General features: G+C 47.6%; 1 protein-coding gene across 2 annotated transcripts in view; it reads right to left on the bottom strand.

Annotated features, from left to right (window-relative positions):
• Positions 1–19,537, bottom strand: part of LOC144785865 (catechol O-methyltransferase-like) — a 109,991-nt gene that overhangs the window by 31,556 nt on the left and 58,898 nt on the right. For both annotated transcript variants that reach the window (XM_078664718.1, XM_078664717.1), the window contains exons 2-3: positions 17,956–18,241; positions 16,414–16,607 (exon numbers count right to left, since the gene is read on the bottom strand). In XM_078664718.1, coding sequence (XP_078520844.1) covers positions 16,414–16,607; positions 17,956–18,229 — 468 coding nt within the window. In that variant the 5' untranslated portion in view covers positions 18,230–18,241. The remainder of the gene's footprint in view (positions 1–16,413; positions 16,608–17,955; positions 18,242–19,537) is intronic.

Genomic DNA, 19,537 nt, shown 5'->3' with positions numbered 1-19,537 from the left:
ACAAGGAGAAAGCAGTGAAAATTATGGAAAAGCGAGGAGAAGGCACCAAAAAAAGGTGGAAAAAGCAAGGAAGAAGCAGTGAAAATGAGGGAAAAGCAAGGAGAAAGCACTTAAAAACAGGGAAAGGACAGGACCAAAAGCGATGCAGCAGCACGGGAGAGCTGGGTCTGGGACCTGGAAGGTGATTATGTTTTGCAACCTTTAAGGATCTCTCCTTACAGTTCCAAGTTACAAACAAAACAGGTAACTTCAGAAAGGGCTGAGCAATTACCAGAATCTAGCTGAAAGTTAACCTTTAGCAGCCACCATCTATTTTGCGTCTTGCTGACCTCCGACACATTTCACACAGACTAGAGGCATATACTCATTTGTTACTTAATGTGAAGCATTGATGAAGAGAGGCAGATGCTCATTTGTTACTTAATGTGAAGCACTGATGAAGAGAGGCAGATGCTCGTTTGTTACTTAATGTGAATCACTGATGAAGAAAGGCACATGCTCATTTGTTACTTAATGTGAAGCATTGATGAAGAGAGGTAGATGCTCATTTGTTACTTTATGTGCTACACTGATGAAGAGTGGAACCTGCTCATGTGTTACTTAATGTGTAGCACTGATGAAGAGAGGCAGATGCTCGTTTGTTACTTAATGTGAATCACTGATGAAGAAAGGCACATGCTCATTTGTTACTTTGTGAAGCACTGATGAAGAGAGGTAGATGCTCACGTGTTAGTTTATGTGGTACACTGATGAAGAGAGGAACCTGCTCATGTGTTACTTAATGTGTAGCACTGATGAAGAGGTAGATGCTTATTTGTTACTTTATATGGAGCACTGATGAAGAGATTCAGATGCTCATTTGTTACTTAATGTGTAGCACTGATGAAGAGAAGTAGATGCTCATTTGTTATTTTGTGAAGCACTGATGAGGAATCAGATGCTCATTTGTTACTTTATGTGGAACACTGATGAAGAAAAGTAGATGATCATTTGTTACTTTGTGAAGCACTGATGAAGAGTCAGATGCTCATTTGTTACTTTATATGGAGCACTGATGAAGAGATTCAGATGCTCATTTGTTACTTAATGTGTAGCACTGATGAAGAGAAGTAGATGCTCATTTGTTATTTTGTGAAGCACTGATGAGGAATCAGATGCTCATTTGTTACTTTATGTGGAACACTGATGAAGAAAAGTAGATGATCATTTGTTACTTTGTGAAGCACTGATGAAGAGTCAGATGCTCATTTGTTACTTGATGTGGAGCACTGATGAAGAGAGGTAGATGCTCATTTGTTACTTTATGTGAAGCACTGATGAAGACAGCCACATGCTCATTTGTTACTCTTTGTGGAGCACTGATGAAGAGAAACACCTGCCCATTTGTTACTTCATGTGAAGCACTGATGCCTAAGCATTCACATGTAGCAACAGAGTAACACAAGTCTCTTCCAATTGAAATGTGTCAGCAGGAGGTAGAAAGACAGCAGTGCTAAGTGTTAACTTTCATCAGGCAAAGTTGGCCAAAGATGACCGAAGTTACACTCTAAAAAATAAAATGATGGGCGATTCTGGGATTGTGTCTTGTATCACATTCTATAGCTGAACACATGTATTGGGTGGAAATTCCCTTTTCACAGGTCTTGGGGAAGGTAGTTCAGGACACTCGCCCCAACCACAATTTCAGTGTGTGTGTGTATCTGTGATAACCATGACCTAGAATACTTAAGAGACTAATTCTAGACTCATGTACATGTATCGACACCCGTCCAATTTCAAAGGAGTCTCCTTTGAAAACTCACAGCTTTCCAATGAGGTTGGAAACTGAGAGGGGCGATCTTACCTTGCGTGTCCAACCACCAGATGAAGCCTCCCCCCAGCTGCACTCCTCTTCCTCCTCTTCCTCCTCCTCCTCCTCTTCTCGTGGGAAGGGTGGTGTCAAGTGTGGCGGCGGCGAGCGAGAGAACAACTGAAGCGGCAGCTGCAGGCACTGCAGAGTGGTGAAAATCAGGGCTTCCTGCAGGCGCCAGCGCCGAGGCGGCAACGGGTTCTCAGACAGCTTTTCTGGGCGACAATGGGTAGCCGAGTGGGATGGCTGGTGTAAAGGGGAGGCAGGCAGTCCCTCCTTGGGGAGCACAGAGGGCTGTGAGAGTTGGGGAGAAGGCAGGGAGGCCGGAGTAACAATAGAGGTAGGCCGGTCGCAGGGAATGGCAGGGTGGATAGAAGTGGGTGTGCCGTCAAAGGGTAAAGCGGACGGAGAATTACAGGGTGATGGAGTAAGGAAAATCCATCAGAGAGATTGGATGCATATTTAAAGGATGACGAACAACAGAGAAGAGAGGCACAGGGGCGAGAAGAGGTGTAAGGAGAATGAAGGTCAACAATAAGTGAGATGGTTGCAGTGAGGTAAAAGAAAATTAAGGCACAGAAGTGAAGAAAAGAAGGATTGAGAAAGAAGAGGTGGATTACCATGGTGAATAATTGTATAGTGCATGAGAGAAGAGGGACATAAGGAAGATTGCAATATTGTAGAAGAAGAGAATTAAAGGGGGAATGAGAGGGGTATGCAGAAGAACAAACAAATGATGGACAGGAAAGTTTAAGGGTCAAGGTTGAGAGAAAACAAAGAGGGACAGGATAAGGGTGTGGGGGAAGATGAGGATACATGGACAGCAAGAGAAGGTGGCGATTAGGGCGATAATAAGAGACAATAATGTTTTGGAAGGAGGGTTGGAGGTAAGGAGAGAGGAGCAAAGGGGAGAGGAGAAACACAATGGAAGTGGGAGGAAGATTACGCAAAGCGAAGAGAGTTCAGAGCAGAGGGTCGGGAAAGGAAGGTAAGCAAGAGGTAGGATAGAGAGATTGAAGCCGAGACAGGAAGGCGACACAGATGTCAGTGGAATCCGGAGCCAAGAAGGGCAAGAGGAAAGCAGAGTTAGAAAAAGAAATACAGATGTTAGTATAAAGGTCAGAGTAAAACAGATGCATGGTAAATGAATATGCTACTTACCAGTATGCATCTGTTCTTGGCATGTAGGGCTGCTAACATTCATATCTTAGCATTAGATCGCCGCCTAGTGTTGGGTCCGGATGATCGCACATTGTTGTCCTGGAAGAGTCTTCGAAGTATCCTGAGATAGGTGGCTCCTCCCCTGGACTACAGTGCGCATGGGCATAGGCTCCATCCCCAGATTGTTTTTCGCCATTGTGGCAGAAGATGGAGTGAAAAGTGTAAAGGATGTCCATGCTAATAAGTGAATACAATAGTATATCTGCAGCTGCGACAGGCACCGGGGAGGAGGGTGGGCGATATGAATGTTAGCAGCCCTACATGCCAAGAACAGATGCATACTGGTAAGTAGCATATTCAGTTCGAGGCATGTGGGCTGCTAAATTCATATCTTAGCATAGAATACATAGCAGTCCCTCCATCAGCGGCGGTTGCCCGTGCCAGCTGCAGAAACCTGAAAGAGTGTCTTGAGAACAGCCTGTCCTACAGCAGCTTGCTGCTTGGAATGTACGTCAACACAGTAGTGTTTTGTAAAGGTATGTGGTGTAACCCACGTGGCTGCTCTGCAAATATCCTCTAAAGGAATGTTCCCTAGGAAAGCCATGGATGCCCCCAGTTTGCGTGTGGAGTGCGCCCTTGGGGGTATCGTTAAAGTGCGCTTGGCCTTTTGATAACATATTTGGATGCACTTAACAATCCACCTGGCTATTCCTGCTTTGGAAATAGGGTTGCCTTTGTGTTGTGGTGCGAAGGCAACAAAAAGTTGTTTTGTCTTTCTAAAGGGTTGTGTCCTGTCCATGTAGTACATCAACGCCCTCCGTACGTCTAACGTATGGAGCATTCTTTCCGCCACCGTTTGTGGGTTTTGGAAGAATGCCGGTAAGTCAATAGTTTGGTTGAGATGAAACTGTGACACCACCTTCAGAAGGAATTTGGGGTTAGTACGTAGCACTACCCTATTTGGATGAATCTGAATGAATGGCTCTTGGATTGTGAGCGCTTGCAGCTCACTAACACGCCGTAGCGACGTGATAGCGATTAGGAAAGCTACTTTCCACGTTAGGAACTGGAGTTCACACGAGTGCAGTGGCTCAAAAGGTGGTCCCATTAGTCTGGTGAGGACCACATTGAGGTTCCACACCGGAGCTGGTGGTGTTCTTGGGGGAATGACTTGCTTCAGACCTTCAAGGAAAGCCTTAATGGCAGGCACTCTGAAGACAGAGAGATGCTGCCTGTTCTGAAGATAAGCCGCTATGGCGGATAGATGTATCCGAATGGAAGTGTACGCTAGATTGCACTTGTAAAGATGCAACAGATAGCAAATGATGTTAGGGATAGATGCATCTAGCGGGTTGATGTCATTGGCTGTACAGTAAATGACAAAACGCTTCCATTTCGCAGCATAGCATGCTCTGGTAGTTGGCTTCCTAGCCTCCTTGATGATGTCCATGCATTCCGGAGGTAGGTTAAGGTAGCCAAACTCTAGGACTTCAGGAGCCAGATTGCCAGGTTGAGCTGTTGCGGATCTGGATGCTGAATTTCTCCATGGTTCTGCGTCAAAAGACTGGGCGTGAGGCGCAGTCTTTGATGCGGCACCACTGAGAGTTCGAGGAACGTGGTGTACCATGCTTGGCGCGCCCACGTTGGAGCAACTAGGATGAGAGTCATCGCGTGCTGCCTTAGCTTTCTCGCGACCAGCGGTATCAGAGGGGCTGGTGGAAAAGCGTACGCAAATTTGCCTGACCAGTTCATCCATATCGCATTGCCCTGCGACTGTGGGTGAGGGAACCTGGCGGCAAAGTGTTGGCATTTTGCGTTTTCTTTTGTGGCAAACAGGTCTATCTCCGGATGACCCCACTGCTGGAAGTACGGGTGGAGTACAGATGGGTGTAACTCCCACTCGTGCATTTGATGGCTGTATCTGCTGAGCAGATCCGCCATCTGATTGTCCTTGCCCGGGAGGTGTTCTGCCATGAGGAAAATGTTCCTCTGAATGGCCCACTTCCACATGCCCTGAGCCAGATGAGACAGCTGTGGCGAGTGGGTGCCCCCCTGTTTTTGAATGTAGTACATCGCGGTCATGTTGTCCGTCCGGACTAACACTACCTTGTTGCACAGATGTACAATGAAGGACTTGAGCGCCATGAAGATTGCCATCAGTTCCAGATAGTTGATGTGCATCTTCTGTTGCTGCGTCGTCCATAGTCCCTGCACTGTGTAAGTGAGCAGATGAGCTCCCCATCCCTGGAGAGATGCGTCCGTTGTCAGGATAATTTGTGGCACTGGCTCCTGGAACAGTCGGCCCTTGCAAAGGTTGTGTGGAGTCCACCAATGCAGAGAGTCGTATGCCCGACTGGTAACCAACACTAGGTCTGTCAATTGTCCCTGAGCCTGTGTCCACTGATTTGCTAAGCATTCCTGGAGCGGACGCATATGCAACCGTGCGTGAGGGACTATGAAGATGCAGGAGGCCATCATGCCAATCAACTGCATGAACACTCTCGCTGGAAGTGAGTGTTGTGGTCTGAGCCTTTGGATTAGAGACTGCATGCTGTCTATCCTGACTTGGTTTGGCTGAGCCATGGCCGTCAGGGTATTGATCGTCGCACCTAGAAACTGCCGGACATGTGCCGGCTGAAGATGCGACTTTGGGTAGTTCAACGAGAAGCCCAGATCGTGAAGGAGGTGAATGGTAGTTGACATGTCCGCGGCGCACTGTTGTTCCGACTTGGCCTGAACGAGCCAGTCGTCTAGGTAGGGGTAGACATGAATGTTCTGCCTCCTGAGGTGCGCTGCTACTGTCGCCAGACACTTGGTAAACACTCTTGGGGCTGTGGTGACTCCGAAGGGTAGGACCTTGAACTGATAATGCTTGCCTTGGATAGTGAATCTGAGGTATTTCCTGTGGGACGGGTGTAGTGGAATGTGGAAATAAGCATCCTTGAGATCTAAGGTTGCTAAGAAGTCCCCTTGGTTTAACAAGGGAAGAATTTGTTGCAGTGTAAGCATATGGAAGTGTTCTGACAGTATGTACAGGTTGAGGGGACGTAGATCTAGAATGGGTCTGAGAGATCCGTCCTTCTTTGGAATAAGGAAGTACAGGGAATACACCCCTGTGCCTTCCTCTCCCACCGGCACGAGCTCGATTGCGCCTTTTTGCAGCATCACCACTACTTCCTGCTGCAATAAGTGCAAGTGCTCTGCGGACATAGGCCTTTGCCTTGGCGGGATGTTGGGTGGAGTGGATTTCAACTCTAGGCAATAACCGTACTGGACAAGTTGTCGCACCCACCTGTCTGTGGTGATGTTTCTCCAGACGGGCAGGAATTGCTGCAGTCTCCCCCCGACAGGTGTTAAGTGGTCGGGGGGCAGCGACAGAGAGTCACTGTTTGCTTGGGGTAGAGGAGCGGGAGCTGTTGTTTCCTCTGCCGCGACCTCTGTTGCTGTTATTCCTGTAACCTCCCTTGTTCTGTTTTGTGAACGAGGATTGTGCTCCACCTCTTGAGAACTGAGATTGTTGACCCATTTGTCCTCTGGTGACTCCACGTACACCTGAGCGACGAAAATTGCTGCCACGAAACTGTTGTGACTGTAGGGCCCCCATGGACTTAGCAGTTTCTGTGTCTTTTTTTATTTTTTCTAGGGTGGTGTCAACATCTGGACCAAACAGACTATCAGGATTGACTGGCTGATTAAGAATGGTTGTTTGAATATCTGGTTTAAACCCCGAGATGCGGAGCCACGCCTGTCGTCTCAGCATAACGCTAGTGTTGATAGCTCTAGCAGCTGTGTCTGCGGCGTCAAGTGCACACTTGATGGCTGCGTTTGAGATTAGCTTCCCTTCCTCAATAAGCAGTTTGGTGCCTTCTTGGAACTTTGGAGGCAGGTGTTGTATAACCTGTTCTAGGGTGTCGTAATGCGCCCTATCGTAACGTGCTAAGAGTGCTTGTGTATTGGCAATGCGCCAAAAGTTTGCGGCCTGTGCAGCTACTCTTTTGCCCCCTGCCTCTAGCACTTTGGACTCCTTATCCGGGGGAGGAGCTTCACCCGTCGTCTGGGAGTTGGCACGTTTCCTGGCATTGGCGACCACAAGAGAGTCCAGTGGCAACTGTCCCCGAATGTATGCGGGGTCTGCAGGTGCAGGTCTGTACTTCTTTTCAATGCGTGGATTGACCACTCGTGCTCTGGTAGGCTCCTTAAATATATCCCCAGCATGCTTGAGGACTCCTTTAAGCATAGGCAGCGTCTTTACTGTCCTTTCAGAGACTGAAAATGTGTCGAAAAGGAAGTCTTCCTCTATCGGGTCAGCATGCATGTCCACATCATGATTGGCTGCTGCCCTCTCAATTAGCGCATGAAAACCTGCTGAATCCTCAGTTGGGGATGCACGTGCATTAAAAAGCTGCGGGTCCTGCCCCACACTTTGGGTGCCCTGGTCACCAGTGTCATCATATGAATCCGGTTGTGCATCTGGTTCATTGATAGGGAAATTGTATTGCTCGTCCTCATCATACCCCTCACCCGCAGAGTGTTCTGGTGAGGGAGTAGGGCTCCGTCTCGGAAGAGGCTGGATTGGTTCCATGAGGCCTGAAGCGTCAAGGGGCACCCTTTTCTTTTTCAGTGGGATGACATATGAGTCCACTGACTCTGAAGTGATTTTTCTCTTATAGTGGGTCAATTTGCCTGTGTCAGCGTCGATGAAATGCTCTGAATCATCCTCTGATTCGAGTACCCGACGTGGAAGTGGGCCAGCCGTTGAAGAAACCGTCTTCTTCGGTGCCGATTTGGTGGAAAAGGCTTTCGGCGCCTCCTTTGGCGGCAAAATAAAGAGAAGTTTGCCAGAAGGCTTTGCTGGATTGTCCTTTTGCGCCTGCGGCGATGATATCGGAGCCGACGGAGCAGAGGCCTTCTCCCTGATTCTCTGCAGTGATTCGGCGATGAGGGACGACTCACTCCCAGTGGGTTTTTGCGCCGACGAGGATGTCTTGACCTTTCCCTCGGATCCGACGTCTTTGTGGGCCTTGTGCGCTTTCGACGCGGATCCCGCTGTCACCGACCCCGAGTCCTGGGACCGGTGCGCAGACGTGCCAGTCTTCGATCCGTGCGCCTGCGTAGCCTCCGTGGAGCCGGCTTTGGCGTGCTTGGACGGCGGCGCCGCTGTTGACCCGTGCCGACCATCTTTCTTAGAGGACCCCTCCTCTGGCGTCGATTTTGATTGTGCAGCAGCGGAATCGACGGACTTCTTCGACTTCTGCGGACCGGAGGTCGACGGAGTCGATGGAGTAGCGGGTACAGTCGTTTTCGCCGGCACAGCAGCCATCTTAGGGACACTCGAGTCCTTAAGTTTCGGTTTCGTTTTCGGGTCGGCCATCTTAGATGTAGTCGATCCCGATGCTTTCGGTTTCGGTTTCGATACAGTCTGCTCAGCAAGTAAGTCCGTGGCCGGGCCAGAAGGCGGGGCTGTGGCTTGCGGCATTGGGTCTTGGGTAAGGCCAACAGGCGATCCCGTGACCCGGTCGGTATCTTCGAAACCTTCGGGGCAGAGCTCGTCCCCTGAGCTATCCGCCGCGGCCCCATAAATCTCTTCGTCGTCTCCTACCTCGTCGACGTATTCAAGGCCTTGACCCACGACTCCGTCGTCGTCTACCGGATCCGCCTCGGCCTCCGTTTCGGGTGGGGAGATTTGAAGATGATGACCCTGGTCCTCTTCATCTTGGTCGCCGAAGATGTTTTCCGGATCCGGGGCCGCTTGTCTAGCTTCCATGCGCACCGCGCGCCGAAGCTTGAGAGTCTTCTTAGACCGGAACTGTGCACAGGCTTTGCACTTGCCGTCGTCGTGGTCAGGCTAAAGGCATTTGTTACAGACGGGGTGTAGATCGATGTGTGGGTACTTGGACCCACAGAGCGGGCAGTACTTAAACGGGCTCCGCTCCATGTTCAGAAAAGTTTTGCAGTCGTGTCGCGATGAGAAGGCCTCAAAGTCCGAAGAGCGAAAGAAAACTCCGCTTATTCCGGCTCCAAGAGACGGAAGACTCGAGACCGTGCGCAGACAATACCGACGCAAAAAAAAGCGAGGCCTTTTGGCCGCTAAAAGTTAGTTTTTCTCGGTTTCGACAGAAAGACGTCGAGACCACATCCGAACCCAATGGCGGAAAAAAACAATCTGGGGATGGAGCCTATGCCCATGCGCACTGTAGTCCAGGGGAGGAGCCACCTATCTCAGGATACTTCGAAGACTCTTCCAGGACAACAATGTGCGATCATCCGGACCCAACACTAGGCGGCGATCTAATGCTAAGATATGAATTTAGCAGCCCACATGCCTCGAACACATGTGATTATATAATGAAAGAGAAAGAGTTAGCTGGAATCAGCTCCCCCTGTATTTGAGAGGTATGTCGAACCTTCTGGCCTTCCGAAGGGCCTTAAAGACTTGGATGTTTGTGGACTAGCATGACTCTGGGCTCATTCCTAAGGAGGTTTCACATAGCGCCAAGACACCTACGGGTAACAGTCCGCTCTATAAATGATATAACATAACATAACATAGTGTGAAAGCAATATTATACTTTAACAGCAATGTGTGTCACACATAGGGATCACAGACCGAGGTGACCTCAACTGGCCTTTCCACCCATTGCATCCCCTGTAATGTGTTCTTTCTTTCAAAGTGGGACAATTCTCTTTAGTCTTCATTGAGCAGTTTAGACTTTCAGCAAGTGGAAATTTGCCTTGCCCAAGATAAGTCTGGTCATGTGAGGCGAAAGGGAGCTATAAATCCCAGAAGGCAACAGTCTCCAGCTTTGCTCCAGTCAGGCTCTGTGATGTTTGTTGAAAACAACACAGTCTGGGATTGAGAATACCTGTATCCGTGAAGGCCTTTTTAAAGCAACACATCCCAGATCATATATGTATACTGCCACATATATTCAACTTCTTCTGGTTCATGTACTTGGCATGAAAATGAGAGTTCAAAAAATATAGAAGTCCCTAAAGCGTCTTTAGCATTCCGAGTCCTTCAAGCGTCTTTAGCATTCTGAGTCCTTCAAGCGTCTTTAGCATTCTGAGTCCTTTAAGCGTCTTTAGCATTCTGAGTCCTTTAGGCGTCTTTAGCATTCTCAGTCCTTTAAGCGTCTTTAGCATTCTGAGTCCTTTAAGCGTCTTTAGCATTCTGAGTCCTTTAAGCGTCTTTAGCATTCGGAGTCCTTTAAACGTCTTTAGCATTCTGACCACAATTGTTGGCAAAGGTCTGAAAACTGGTATTCTCTCACGAAGGTGGTATGGTCTTTGATGGGAGGCGCGACGTGCCATTGTGTGTGTGTTTTTTCTTTGTTGAATGAGATGCCTTTAGAACTAATGTTGAGAAGACTTTTCTTTGTTACTTGCACCCCAACGTAGGTAGGAGCTTCACATTCTCAGGTGCTCGCGGGCAGTTTTCTTCCAATGTTGTACTCTGAGTCACCAATCCAGATAAGAATCAGCATCAGTTCCTTGCATTGTGCTGCAACCAGTGAAGGACCTTTGCAAAGTCCCCACAGAGACAAATGGGAGGATGTGTGACCCAATGGTTCTCGCTCACCATCTGCCTTAGAAAGCTTTGGTGTTTAGGGGGCAGTGATATGTGGGGACTGGGAGAGCAGATGGGGTCAGTAGCCTGTTAGTGAAGCTCCATCCTGTGAGTACAATATTAGTAAAGTAGAAGGAATTCTGAATTTTATTTTTCAGATGTCATTCTGTAGGCTCTCAAGGTCCACAATAGGCTTCAAAACTATGTTTTTTCTTCCTTCCTATGAAGAAATATCTGAAATAAAGTTCCAGAGAATCTTGAGCTTGTTGGTGTAGGGTCTTTTCCAGGTTAGAATAGGTATCTCTTCTGAATAAATACAATGCAGTGAGTTCAGTACCCACCTGCCTCTAGTTATTTTCATCCAGTCTTGGAGGAAACTCACAACTGTTCACCATCTCCAACTTAGCAATTAGGGAATTCATTGGACTCGTGATAAGTTGTTGACAGGGACGGGTCCGCTTTATAATTTCTCCTATTGAAAGACTGGATCTCGATCGCCCACTTGCTGCTGAAAACAAACACCATGATTTGAAGGATGGGTGCATCACCCCCACTTGTTGAAGTTTTACAAATATTTCCATTGGAATTGTGCCCAACCTCCTCTGGCAGCCACTGTTCTGGCCATGGCAGTTCCTGCTTTCATCTTCTCCTTAGGTTTTCCCTGAATTTTCCAACCCAGAGGGTCTCAGAGTCCTAACTCTTAATGTATCTCTGCATTAATATTGATGGAGAACAAGCCTAGGTCAGGCCCAATGGACCGCTACAAAAAATAGTGAGAAATCATAGAAAGTTTATGTTATGGGTTCCGGAGTACCGTGCTACTCGTGAAAAAGCACTTTGTCGCCTCGTCCAAGGTAGTAAGCGGTATATAAATGCAATTACAATACAATCATCTGGATAGCAGAATGCATGAGCTATCTGAGAGGAGCGTGGGTGGGCAGAGGAAGGGGTGAAGCACCCACTCAGGATGGATCTTTCAAGAGAGGTGTCTTCTTTGCAGCTTAAAACATAACTGAAATTACTTTGATCTGAGAAGGGATGTTGGTTCTTTTTCCAGGTGTGCTGCTTGTCTCTGGCTCTTTCAATTTTGCACTTTTTCACTCCTCTTCTGGCAATGTTCTGGCTCCTTGTGTTGAGTGGATCTTAAAAATGTGCAGTTTTTGGCCATTGAGGAGGTAACTTCATGTGTGAGGGATGCAGCATGTCTTAGGGGGTATTCAGTTTTGGAAGGAGCAGCCAATGAAGATCTGTCAGAATGAAAAACATGCTCAAAATTCTTAAGCAGTTTGAAAGATGTGCAACAATGCAGAGATTTAACAGGTTAGGGTAGAAATCAAGTACACTGGTGAGCTAGGGATAGTCACTGGCCAGGTGTGAAGGGTGAGAAGATCGGAGATGTTACGTCTCTTCTGAAATTGAAATCTGGATGCAAAGTTTTACGCTCCATAGAGTAGAAGTGAGATTCAGTACCAACCATTCACTACTCAGTACTCTCTTGATAGTCTAAATATAGTCTGAATATTAAAGAAGTAGTCAAACGATGGCAAAGCTAATAAATTGTGGACTTGTCAGGAGTTGTTGTGTGAATCCTCCTTAGTCCATACTGGAGCCGCTCCTGGATTTGAGCTTTTTTGATGGGAATGGTGATTGGACAAATTTCACCTTGGCTTGGTTTCGCTTTTAAGATAAAGAGTCATTCTTCGAAGCAGTCCAAATCTATGATTGAGGACATTTTTTGTACCATTGTGTATGTTGACATACTGGTGAATGTTTACTCCTTGGCTGGCAAAGAGAGTTCTAAACCTTTTCATGGACAGGTTGAAGCTCAGTGGGGAGAGGGTGGATCCTTGTGGGGCTTGAGGAGACCGCATGAACGAGTTGGGATTGAACAATATAACTGGAAGTAAGCCAACAAAGTATAGTGCATGGTGAAATAAATTTGAGTTCGGAAGAGATTTATGAGGGGGTTTGATCATCATTTGTCAAAGGCTGCTAAGAAGTCAAGTAGCATACGCAGGTCTGCAACGCAAAGTGTGTCACCCACAGTTTAGACAGTGGCCGTCTTAGTGCAGCGATGTAGTATGAAGCGCGACTTAAGTCATGCAGGAAGTGTTTGACGTCAATCTGCTCTTTCAGTAGAATGACAGTTTTATATTTTACGATTTTACCAATAAATGGGAGATGGATGAGACAGCATTCTCAAGTTCTGGTTCCCACCCCTGCTTCTCCTGTCCTCTGCGGTTAATTATGCCCCAGCGGAATAGATTCCAGGGCCATTGCAATCATACGCCGCAACCTTCTGCGAACCATGTGGGAGATATACATAACAGGCATGGAACTAAGACCGTAACAATGTGAGATCCTTTAAGTGCAGTCCTGATAAAGAAGAACAAGTTACTTACCGTCAGCAATGCTCTTTCTGGTAGGTGCCCTTATCTAACCGTAGCTCCCCCACTTTTAGAGTATTACCCAGGCGCCAGCCTAATTCTGACATTTTTCAGAGCAGTGCTCCTGCGTGCCACTAGGTGGCATTGTACAGCTCCAATTGACTTAGCTCCGCCCAGAAGTGAAACAGCAGAGCCATGTATAAGCACCACCCCTGCGTATCAATATTAGTTTCTTGCTTGACTGTTTCTGCACCCTCAGACACAGAGCACACAAGTATTCGAGGTACAATTGTGTAGATCTCAAAATTGGGACCCTTACAGATGGTCAAAACAGACCACTCTCTGGAACGGGAAAGTGGAGGGCAGGGAGGAATCTGCAGTTAGAGTATCCACCAGAAAGAGTATAATTGAAGGTAAGTAACTTAATCTTCTGAAGGATACTTTTCACTGCAGTTTCCTTATCTTTAGTATATATACCAAAGCAGAACCTCCCAAGCAAACGTTCTGTAGAATGGCCTCAGACTAAAAAACCCTGCAGGACAGAACAAATGAACTACCATTCCTGTCCAAACCTGCTGTCAAGGCAGTAGTGTTTCATGAATGTGTGCACGGATGTCACAGCCTGGCTGATGTCAATAACAGGGGCTCACCTGCCAACACAATAGTGGCAGTCTTGGCCCTGGTAGAATAGGCCCTCAGTACTTTTGGAGGTTGCTTTTTGGCCAATGAGTAGCAGATCTTAATGAAAAAGACTATATACTTGATAAAATCCTTTTCTGCACCCCCTTATCATTCTTTGCCCCAGACAACCCCACCAAAAGATGATTGCCTTCCAATGTTTTTTGGGATGCTCAATATAAAAGCTTAAAGCTCGAGTGGGGTCAAGCACACTGAGTCTCTCCCCCACTTTCAAGGGTTGATGTTCCATTCCATTCAATTCAGATGTTTGTGTACAGGGCGTAGCTACCCAACCAGGCATCCCAGGGTGAGGCAGGGCAAGCTGCGATGGGTTGGATGGATTGCCCAATGTGATAAGGAGTCACAACTTTCTGCAAGACGGCCTTCCTGGTCCTCAGCATCAATTTGTCCAAAAAAATGGGGTGTAGCATACGTGCCCCAAGAGATCCTGGAGCTCACTCACGCGATGAGTTGAAGTGTTCTCAAGGAGGAGGCTGCCTTTAGTGTTAAAGGACACAAGAAGCAGCTGTCCATTGAATCGAAGGGAAAACACTGAGAAAAGTCAGGACCAAACGAAGATCCCACCGTGGCTTCAGAAACAGTTTGGGAGGAACACGTGTGTTGTAATAAGACTAAGGGCCATATGTATCAAGCAAAATTGCATTCGCAAGCGTTTGCAAATGCTATTTTACCAAATGGTATGTATTAAGGCAAAATAAGGAATCGCAAAATTTGCGATTCCTTATTTTGCGATTGCATTTAAGGAATCGCAAATATTGCGATTCCTTAAATGCAATGTAAGAAGCACCAAAAAAGTGAAATTTGGCCTTAAGGAATCGCAAATCACCACCAACTTGTAGTTGGTGGTAATTTGCGATTTCTTGCACAAATGCACTTTTTGGCATTTGTAAAGGTGCCATGTGACGCTCATACATGCCCTTAGGGCATGTATGTGCGCCATATGCGCACACATGTAAATTTCAGGGGTGCATCAGGGTGTCCTTATGACACCCTTGCACCCTTGAAATTATTCTCAATGTGTGATTCTCAAATTGCGAATCGCAAATTGAGAATAACTTCCTATTCATTCCTATAGGCCTCCTGGCCCATAGAAATGAATGGGAAAGTATTCCTTAATTGCGATCCGCAATTTGCTAATCGCAATTAAGGAATATTAAGAAATCGCTAAAAAATAGCGATTTTTTACATACATCCCTATTTGCAATTCTCAAATAGCGATTTCTAAAAAAAAAATCGCTATTTGAGAATCGCAAATCATGATGTTGATATCTATGGCCCTTAATAGAAAAGCACCCAGCATCCAGGATGACAACCACAACTTCGGTTGACGAGTCAAACGTCATTAACTGCTGCCATGCACGGAGGTGTAGATTGGAACAAAGTCAACACAGAGAAGCATAGCACCCCCAGCAGCATGCAGGAGCACAACTATGAAAGCTTCCGGTTCCAGCCTGGCACCTGCAGAATAGTCTAGAGATGAGGAATCTGTGGTTAGAAGCATCCATCAGGAGCAAGAATAAAAAGCTGTCCATCATGGAGATGGTTACCATGAAACTGCAGATATGGTGCATCAAAGGCAGACAAAACAGACAATTTTAAGTACCAACCTCCAGTCTACTGTCCTGAAAACAACCGTTTCAAATTTGGGGCCATGTGAACCACCCCAGCAAGGTAAACATGCACCAATGGTGTGGAGAGCCAGAGGCCTAGGACAACTCAAACAAGAGCAAGCACAGATGGGTCTTGCCTTTGCCAGGTTTGCTGCATTCATCAGCTGTGAGATTACCACCAACACTGGCACAGTTTCTGGCTTTCTGGAACTGGCTAGTGGTAATTCAGAGGAATTCACAGTGTGTAAGTATTTGGTGTGGTCCCTACAGTGGTGGGGAGCACACAGTGTTCTTTAAATACCCCTCACACACCAAAAGGACCCTTGGTGTCATGCTTCATCATAGGGGTCTTCGTATCCCTCTACGGAATGCGGCGTGCTACTAACCAGCGACTGCGCGGGAGCACTTGTTGTAAACTCTATGTGTGGTGCGTGAGGGTATTGGATGTTATGTGAGTGGTGGGGTCAGGAGTGAGATGACGTGTGAGTGTTTTCTAAAAAATACCTGGCATGTGAGTGCTGAAATAAACTTTATTCTGTCTCCATGCTGGTATTGTTAAAAGGGGTATGGTGGAGGTATTGTTGTATTTAATGTACAATACCTCACTTGTGCGTCGACATGTTTCAAAGCTAGGCTTCTTCTTGAATTACCCGTACCATATGTATAAATAAGCATGTAATACACTAAATGTACCTATTCATTTGGATATCAATAATTTCACTCCTGACCCCACCACTCATATAATATCCAATACCCTCACGCACCACACAGAGGTTACATCAGTGCTCCCGCGTAATCGCTGGTTAGTAGCACGCCGTAGAGGGATGCGAAGACCCCTATGATGAAGCATGACACCAAGGGTTCTTTTGGTGTGTGAGGGGTATTTAAAGAACACTGTGTGCTCCCCACCACTGTAGGGACCACACCAAATACTTAAACTATGTGGATTCCTTTTGTTTATACATATTACGGCCAGGGAGACCGAATCCGCTATCTCTCCACTCCCTCTTTGTTTGGCTTTATAGTGCTAATTAAGAGCATACATGTACATGATATTCCATTCTTCTCTGGAGTGAGAGACAGACATGTTTCACAAAAGTATCACAAAGGGAAGGAAGATCAGCGACAGGGAGTGCTTACCTGCTGGTCCAGGCCGGCAAAGGCGATGACCTGCTTGGCCACCTTGGCGTAACCTGGGTTCATCTCCAACGTGATCAGGCGGGATCCAGGCCCCAGAAGCCTTCCCATGCGCACGGCCGAGTACCCGCAGTATGTGCCAAGCTCCAGAATCGTGTGGGGGTTTGTCTCCTGCATCACCTTGTCCACAATCTTCCCTGCAAGCAAACCAAAGTTCAGTGATCTCTATAGGGTGTCAAAAACATACTTTTTTGTCTATGACAAGTAGGGCACATATGTATGAAGTATCTCTGCCTCGTCCCTCCCCATCTTCATCGTGGGACCTAGAGAAAGTCATGAGAACAGACAGAAAGCTTCAGTTGTGATCACTGTCACCTCCTTTCCTGTCCTTGGACACAGATGGGGCTTCAGCCTCAAGAACTGACAGTGTCTCCCCATTCTTGGAATATAGAGGCGGCTTCATTCTCCACATGGTGAGTGTCACCTCTGGACTTCGAGTAAACTTTGCGCTGGCTTCAGTCCTCGAGCGCAGTCTACGGCTCTTCTACCCTTGGGACAGAGACAGGGCTTCAGTTCCCAACACTGCCAGGACTGCTTAAGAAATCCCATTGGAGTCGGTGATGGGGGTTACCAATCCCGTATGAATTCCGACTTCCCCGGGAAGGCGCGGGGTCTGGTGGTTGTCACCTGTTGGAGAAATTCAGTGAGAACTGAGGAATTACATGGGGAACTGGGTGGGGAATTCCTACTTTCTATAGTAATACCTAATTTCTGAGGATACCTTTACCCTCACCCCTCCAACCCCAGAACTTCCACCAGAATATCCAGTACCCCAGCTATCAGTACACCTGGGGAGAAGAGGGAACACCAGACACATGTGGGGCCCTCTTCCTAAGGCTTACATTGTCTCTATACAGGGAGGCCTAGCCCAGCACTATCAGTCCTTTATCTGCACAGGGTTAGGGCCTGGCAGCCCCCTTCATTGCCCCATGCAGGCAGCCCTCTTCATTGCCCCTTGCTGGCAGCCCTCTTCATTGCCCCATGCAGGCAGCCCTCTTCATTGCCCCTTGCTGGCAGCCCTCTTCATTGCCCCTTGCTGGCAGCCCTCTTCATTGCCCCTTGCTGGCAGCCCTCTTCATTGCCCCTTGCTGGTAGCCCTCTTCACTGTCCCATGCTGGCAGCCCTCTTCATTGCCCCTTGCTGGCAGCCCTCTTCATTGCCCCTTGCTGGCAGCCCTCTTCATTGCCCCTTGCTGGCAGCCCTCTTCATTGCCCCATGCTGGCAGCCCTCTTCATTGCCCCTTGCTGGCAGCCCTCTTCATTGCCCCATGCTGGCAGCCCTCGTCATTGCCCCATGCTGGCAGCCTCTTTTCAGATCCATGGTAATACAGAGGGCTTCCATCTCTTGGTGGTAAAAAGAGCTTCAGTCTGCAGCACCATTAGTTCCTGGGGGGCAGTACTAAAGGCTGAGATTTTCTGTCTCCAGACCCAGACCTGGGCTATTCATTAACAGGCAATTAATGCACTCATTTTAAGCAGCCTGTACCTTTCTCACCGCCCACGTTCATGGCCCATTCCACGGTGCCGCAGAACCGGTCTATGGTGTCCACCGCGTTGTTGGCGTCTCCGCGTGTGCCATGCTTTTGCAGGTATTGTAGCAAGCGTTCTGGCCGTGTCCGGCCTGTCACGAAGTCTTGGAACCTCTCATATACGTCGTCGTGCCACCAAAGGGCCCACTTGCCATCAGTCCGGACCCAGTGCCGCACCAGGAGAAACACAAGGGTCAGGGCACCCAACACAGCGGTGGCCACAAACAGCATGGTGCCAATATCCTAAGAAGAGAAGCCCACAGTTATATCTTCAAAACATGTTCAGCACAGACTACAGCAGTGCAAGCTTCCCTCACACACAACAGTTCATCATACACAATTGCAGAGAAAGCTTGCCTCACACACAACAGGTTCAAAATGGACAACAGCAGTGGAAGCTTCCCTCACACACAACAGGTTCAATATGGACAACAGCAGTGCAAGCTTCCCTCACACACAACAGGTTCAATATGGACAACAGCAGTGCAAGCTTCCCTCACACACAACAGGTTCAAAATGGACAACAGCAGTGCAAGCTTCCCTCACACACAACAGGTTCAATATGGACAGCAGCAGTGCAAGCTTCCCTCGCACACAACAGGTTCAAAATGGACAATGGCAGTGCAAGCTTCCCTCACACACAACCGGTTCAAAATGGACAACAGCAGTGCAAGCTTCCCTCACACACAACAGGTTCAATATGGACAACAGCAGTGCAAGCTTCCCTCACACACAACAGGTTCAATATGGACAACAGCAGTGCAAGCTTGCCTCACACACAACAGGTTCAAAATGGACAACAGCAGTGCAAGCTTCCCTTACACACAAAAGGTTCAAAATGGACAACAGCAGTGCAAGCTTCCCTCACACACAACAGGTTCAACATGAACAACAGCTTCAATATGGACAACAGCAGTGCAAGCTTCCCTCACACACAACAGGTTCAACATGAACAACAGCTTCAAAATGGACAACAGCAGTGCAAGCTTCCCTCACACACAACAGGTTCAACATGAACAACAGCTTCAATATGGACAACAGCAGTGCAAGCTTCCCTCACACACAACAGGTTCAAAATGGACAACAGCAGTGCAAGCGTCCCTCACACACAACAGGTTCAATATGGACAACAGCAGTGCAAGCTTCCCTCACACACAACAGGTTCAAAATGGACAACAGCAGTGCAAGCTTCCCTCACACACAACAGGTTCAATATGGACAACAGCAGTGCAAGCTTGCCTCACACACAACAGGTTCAAAATGGACAACAGCAGTGCAAGCTTCCCTTACACACAACAGGTTCAAAATGGACAACAGTAGTGCAAGCTTCCCTCACACACAACAGGTTCAACATGAACAACAGGTTCAATATGAACAACAGCAGTGCAAGCTTCCCTCACACACAACAGGTTCAACATGAACAACAGCTTCAATATGGACAACAGCAGTGCAAGCTTCCCTCACACACAACAGCTTCAATATGGACAACAGCAGTGCAAGCTTCCCTCACACACAACAGGTTCAACATGAACAACAGCT

Source organism: Lissotriton helveticus, chromosome 10 (genome assembly GCF_964261635.1).
Source record: "Lissotriton helveticus chromosome 10, aLisHel1.1, whole genome shotgun sequence".
NCBI classification, from domain to species: Eukaryota; Metazoa; Chordata; class Amphibia; order Caudata; family Salamandridae; genus Lissotriton; species Lissotriton helveticus.
The sequence above is the reverse complement of the archived record's forward strand: the minus strand, read 5'-3'. Positions and strand labels throughout refer to the sequence as shown.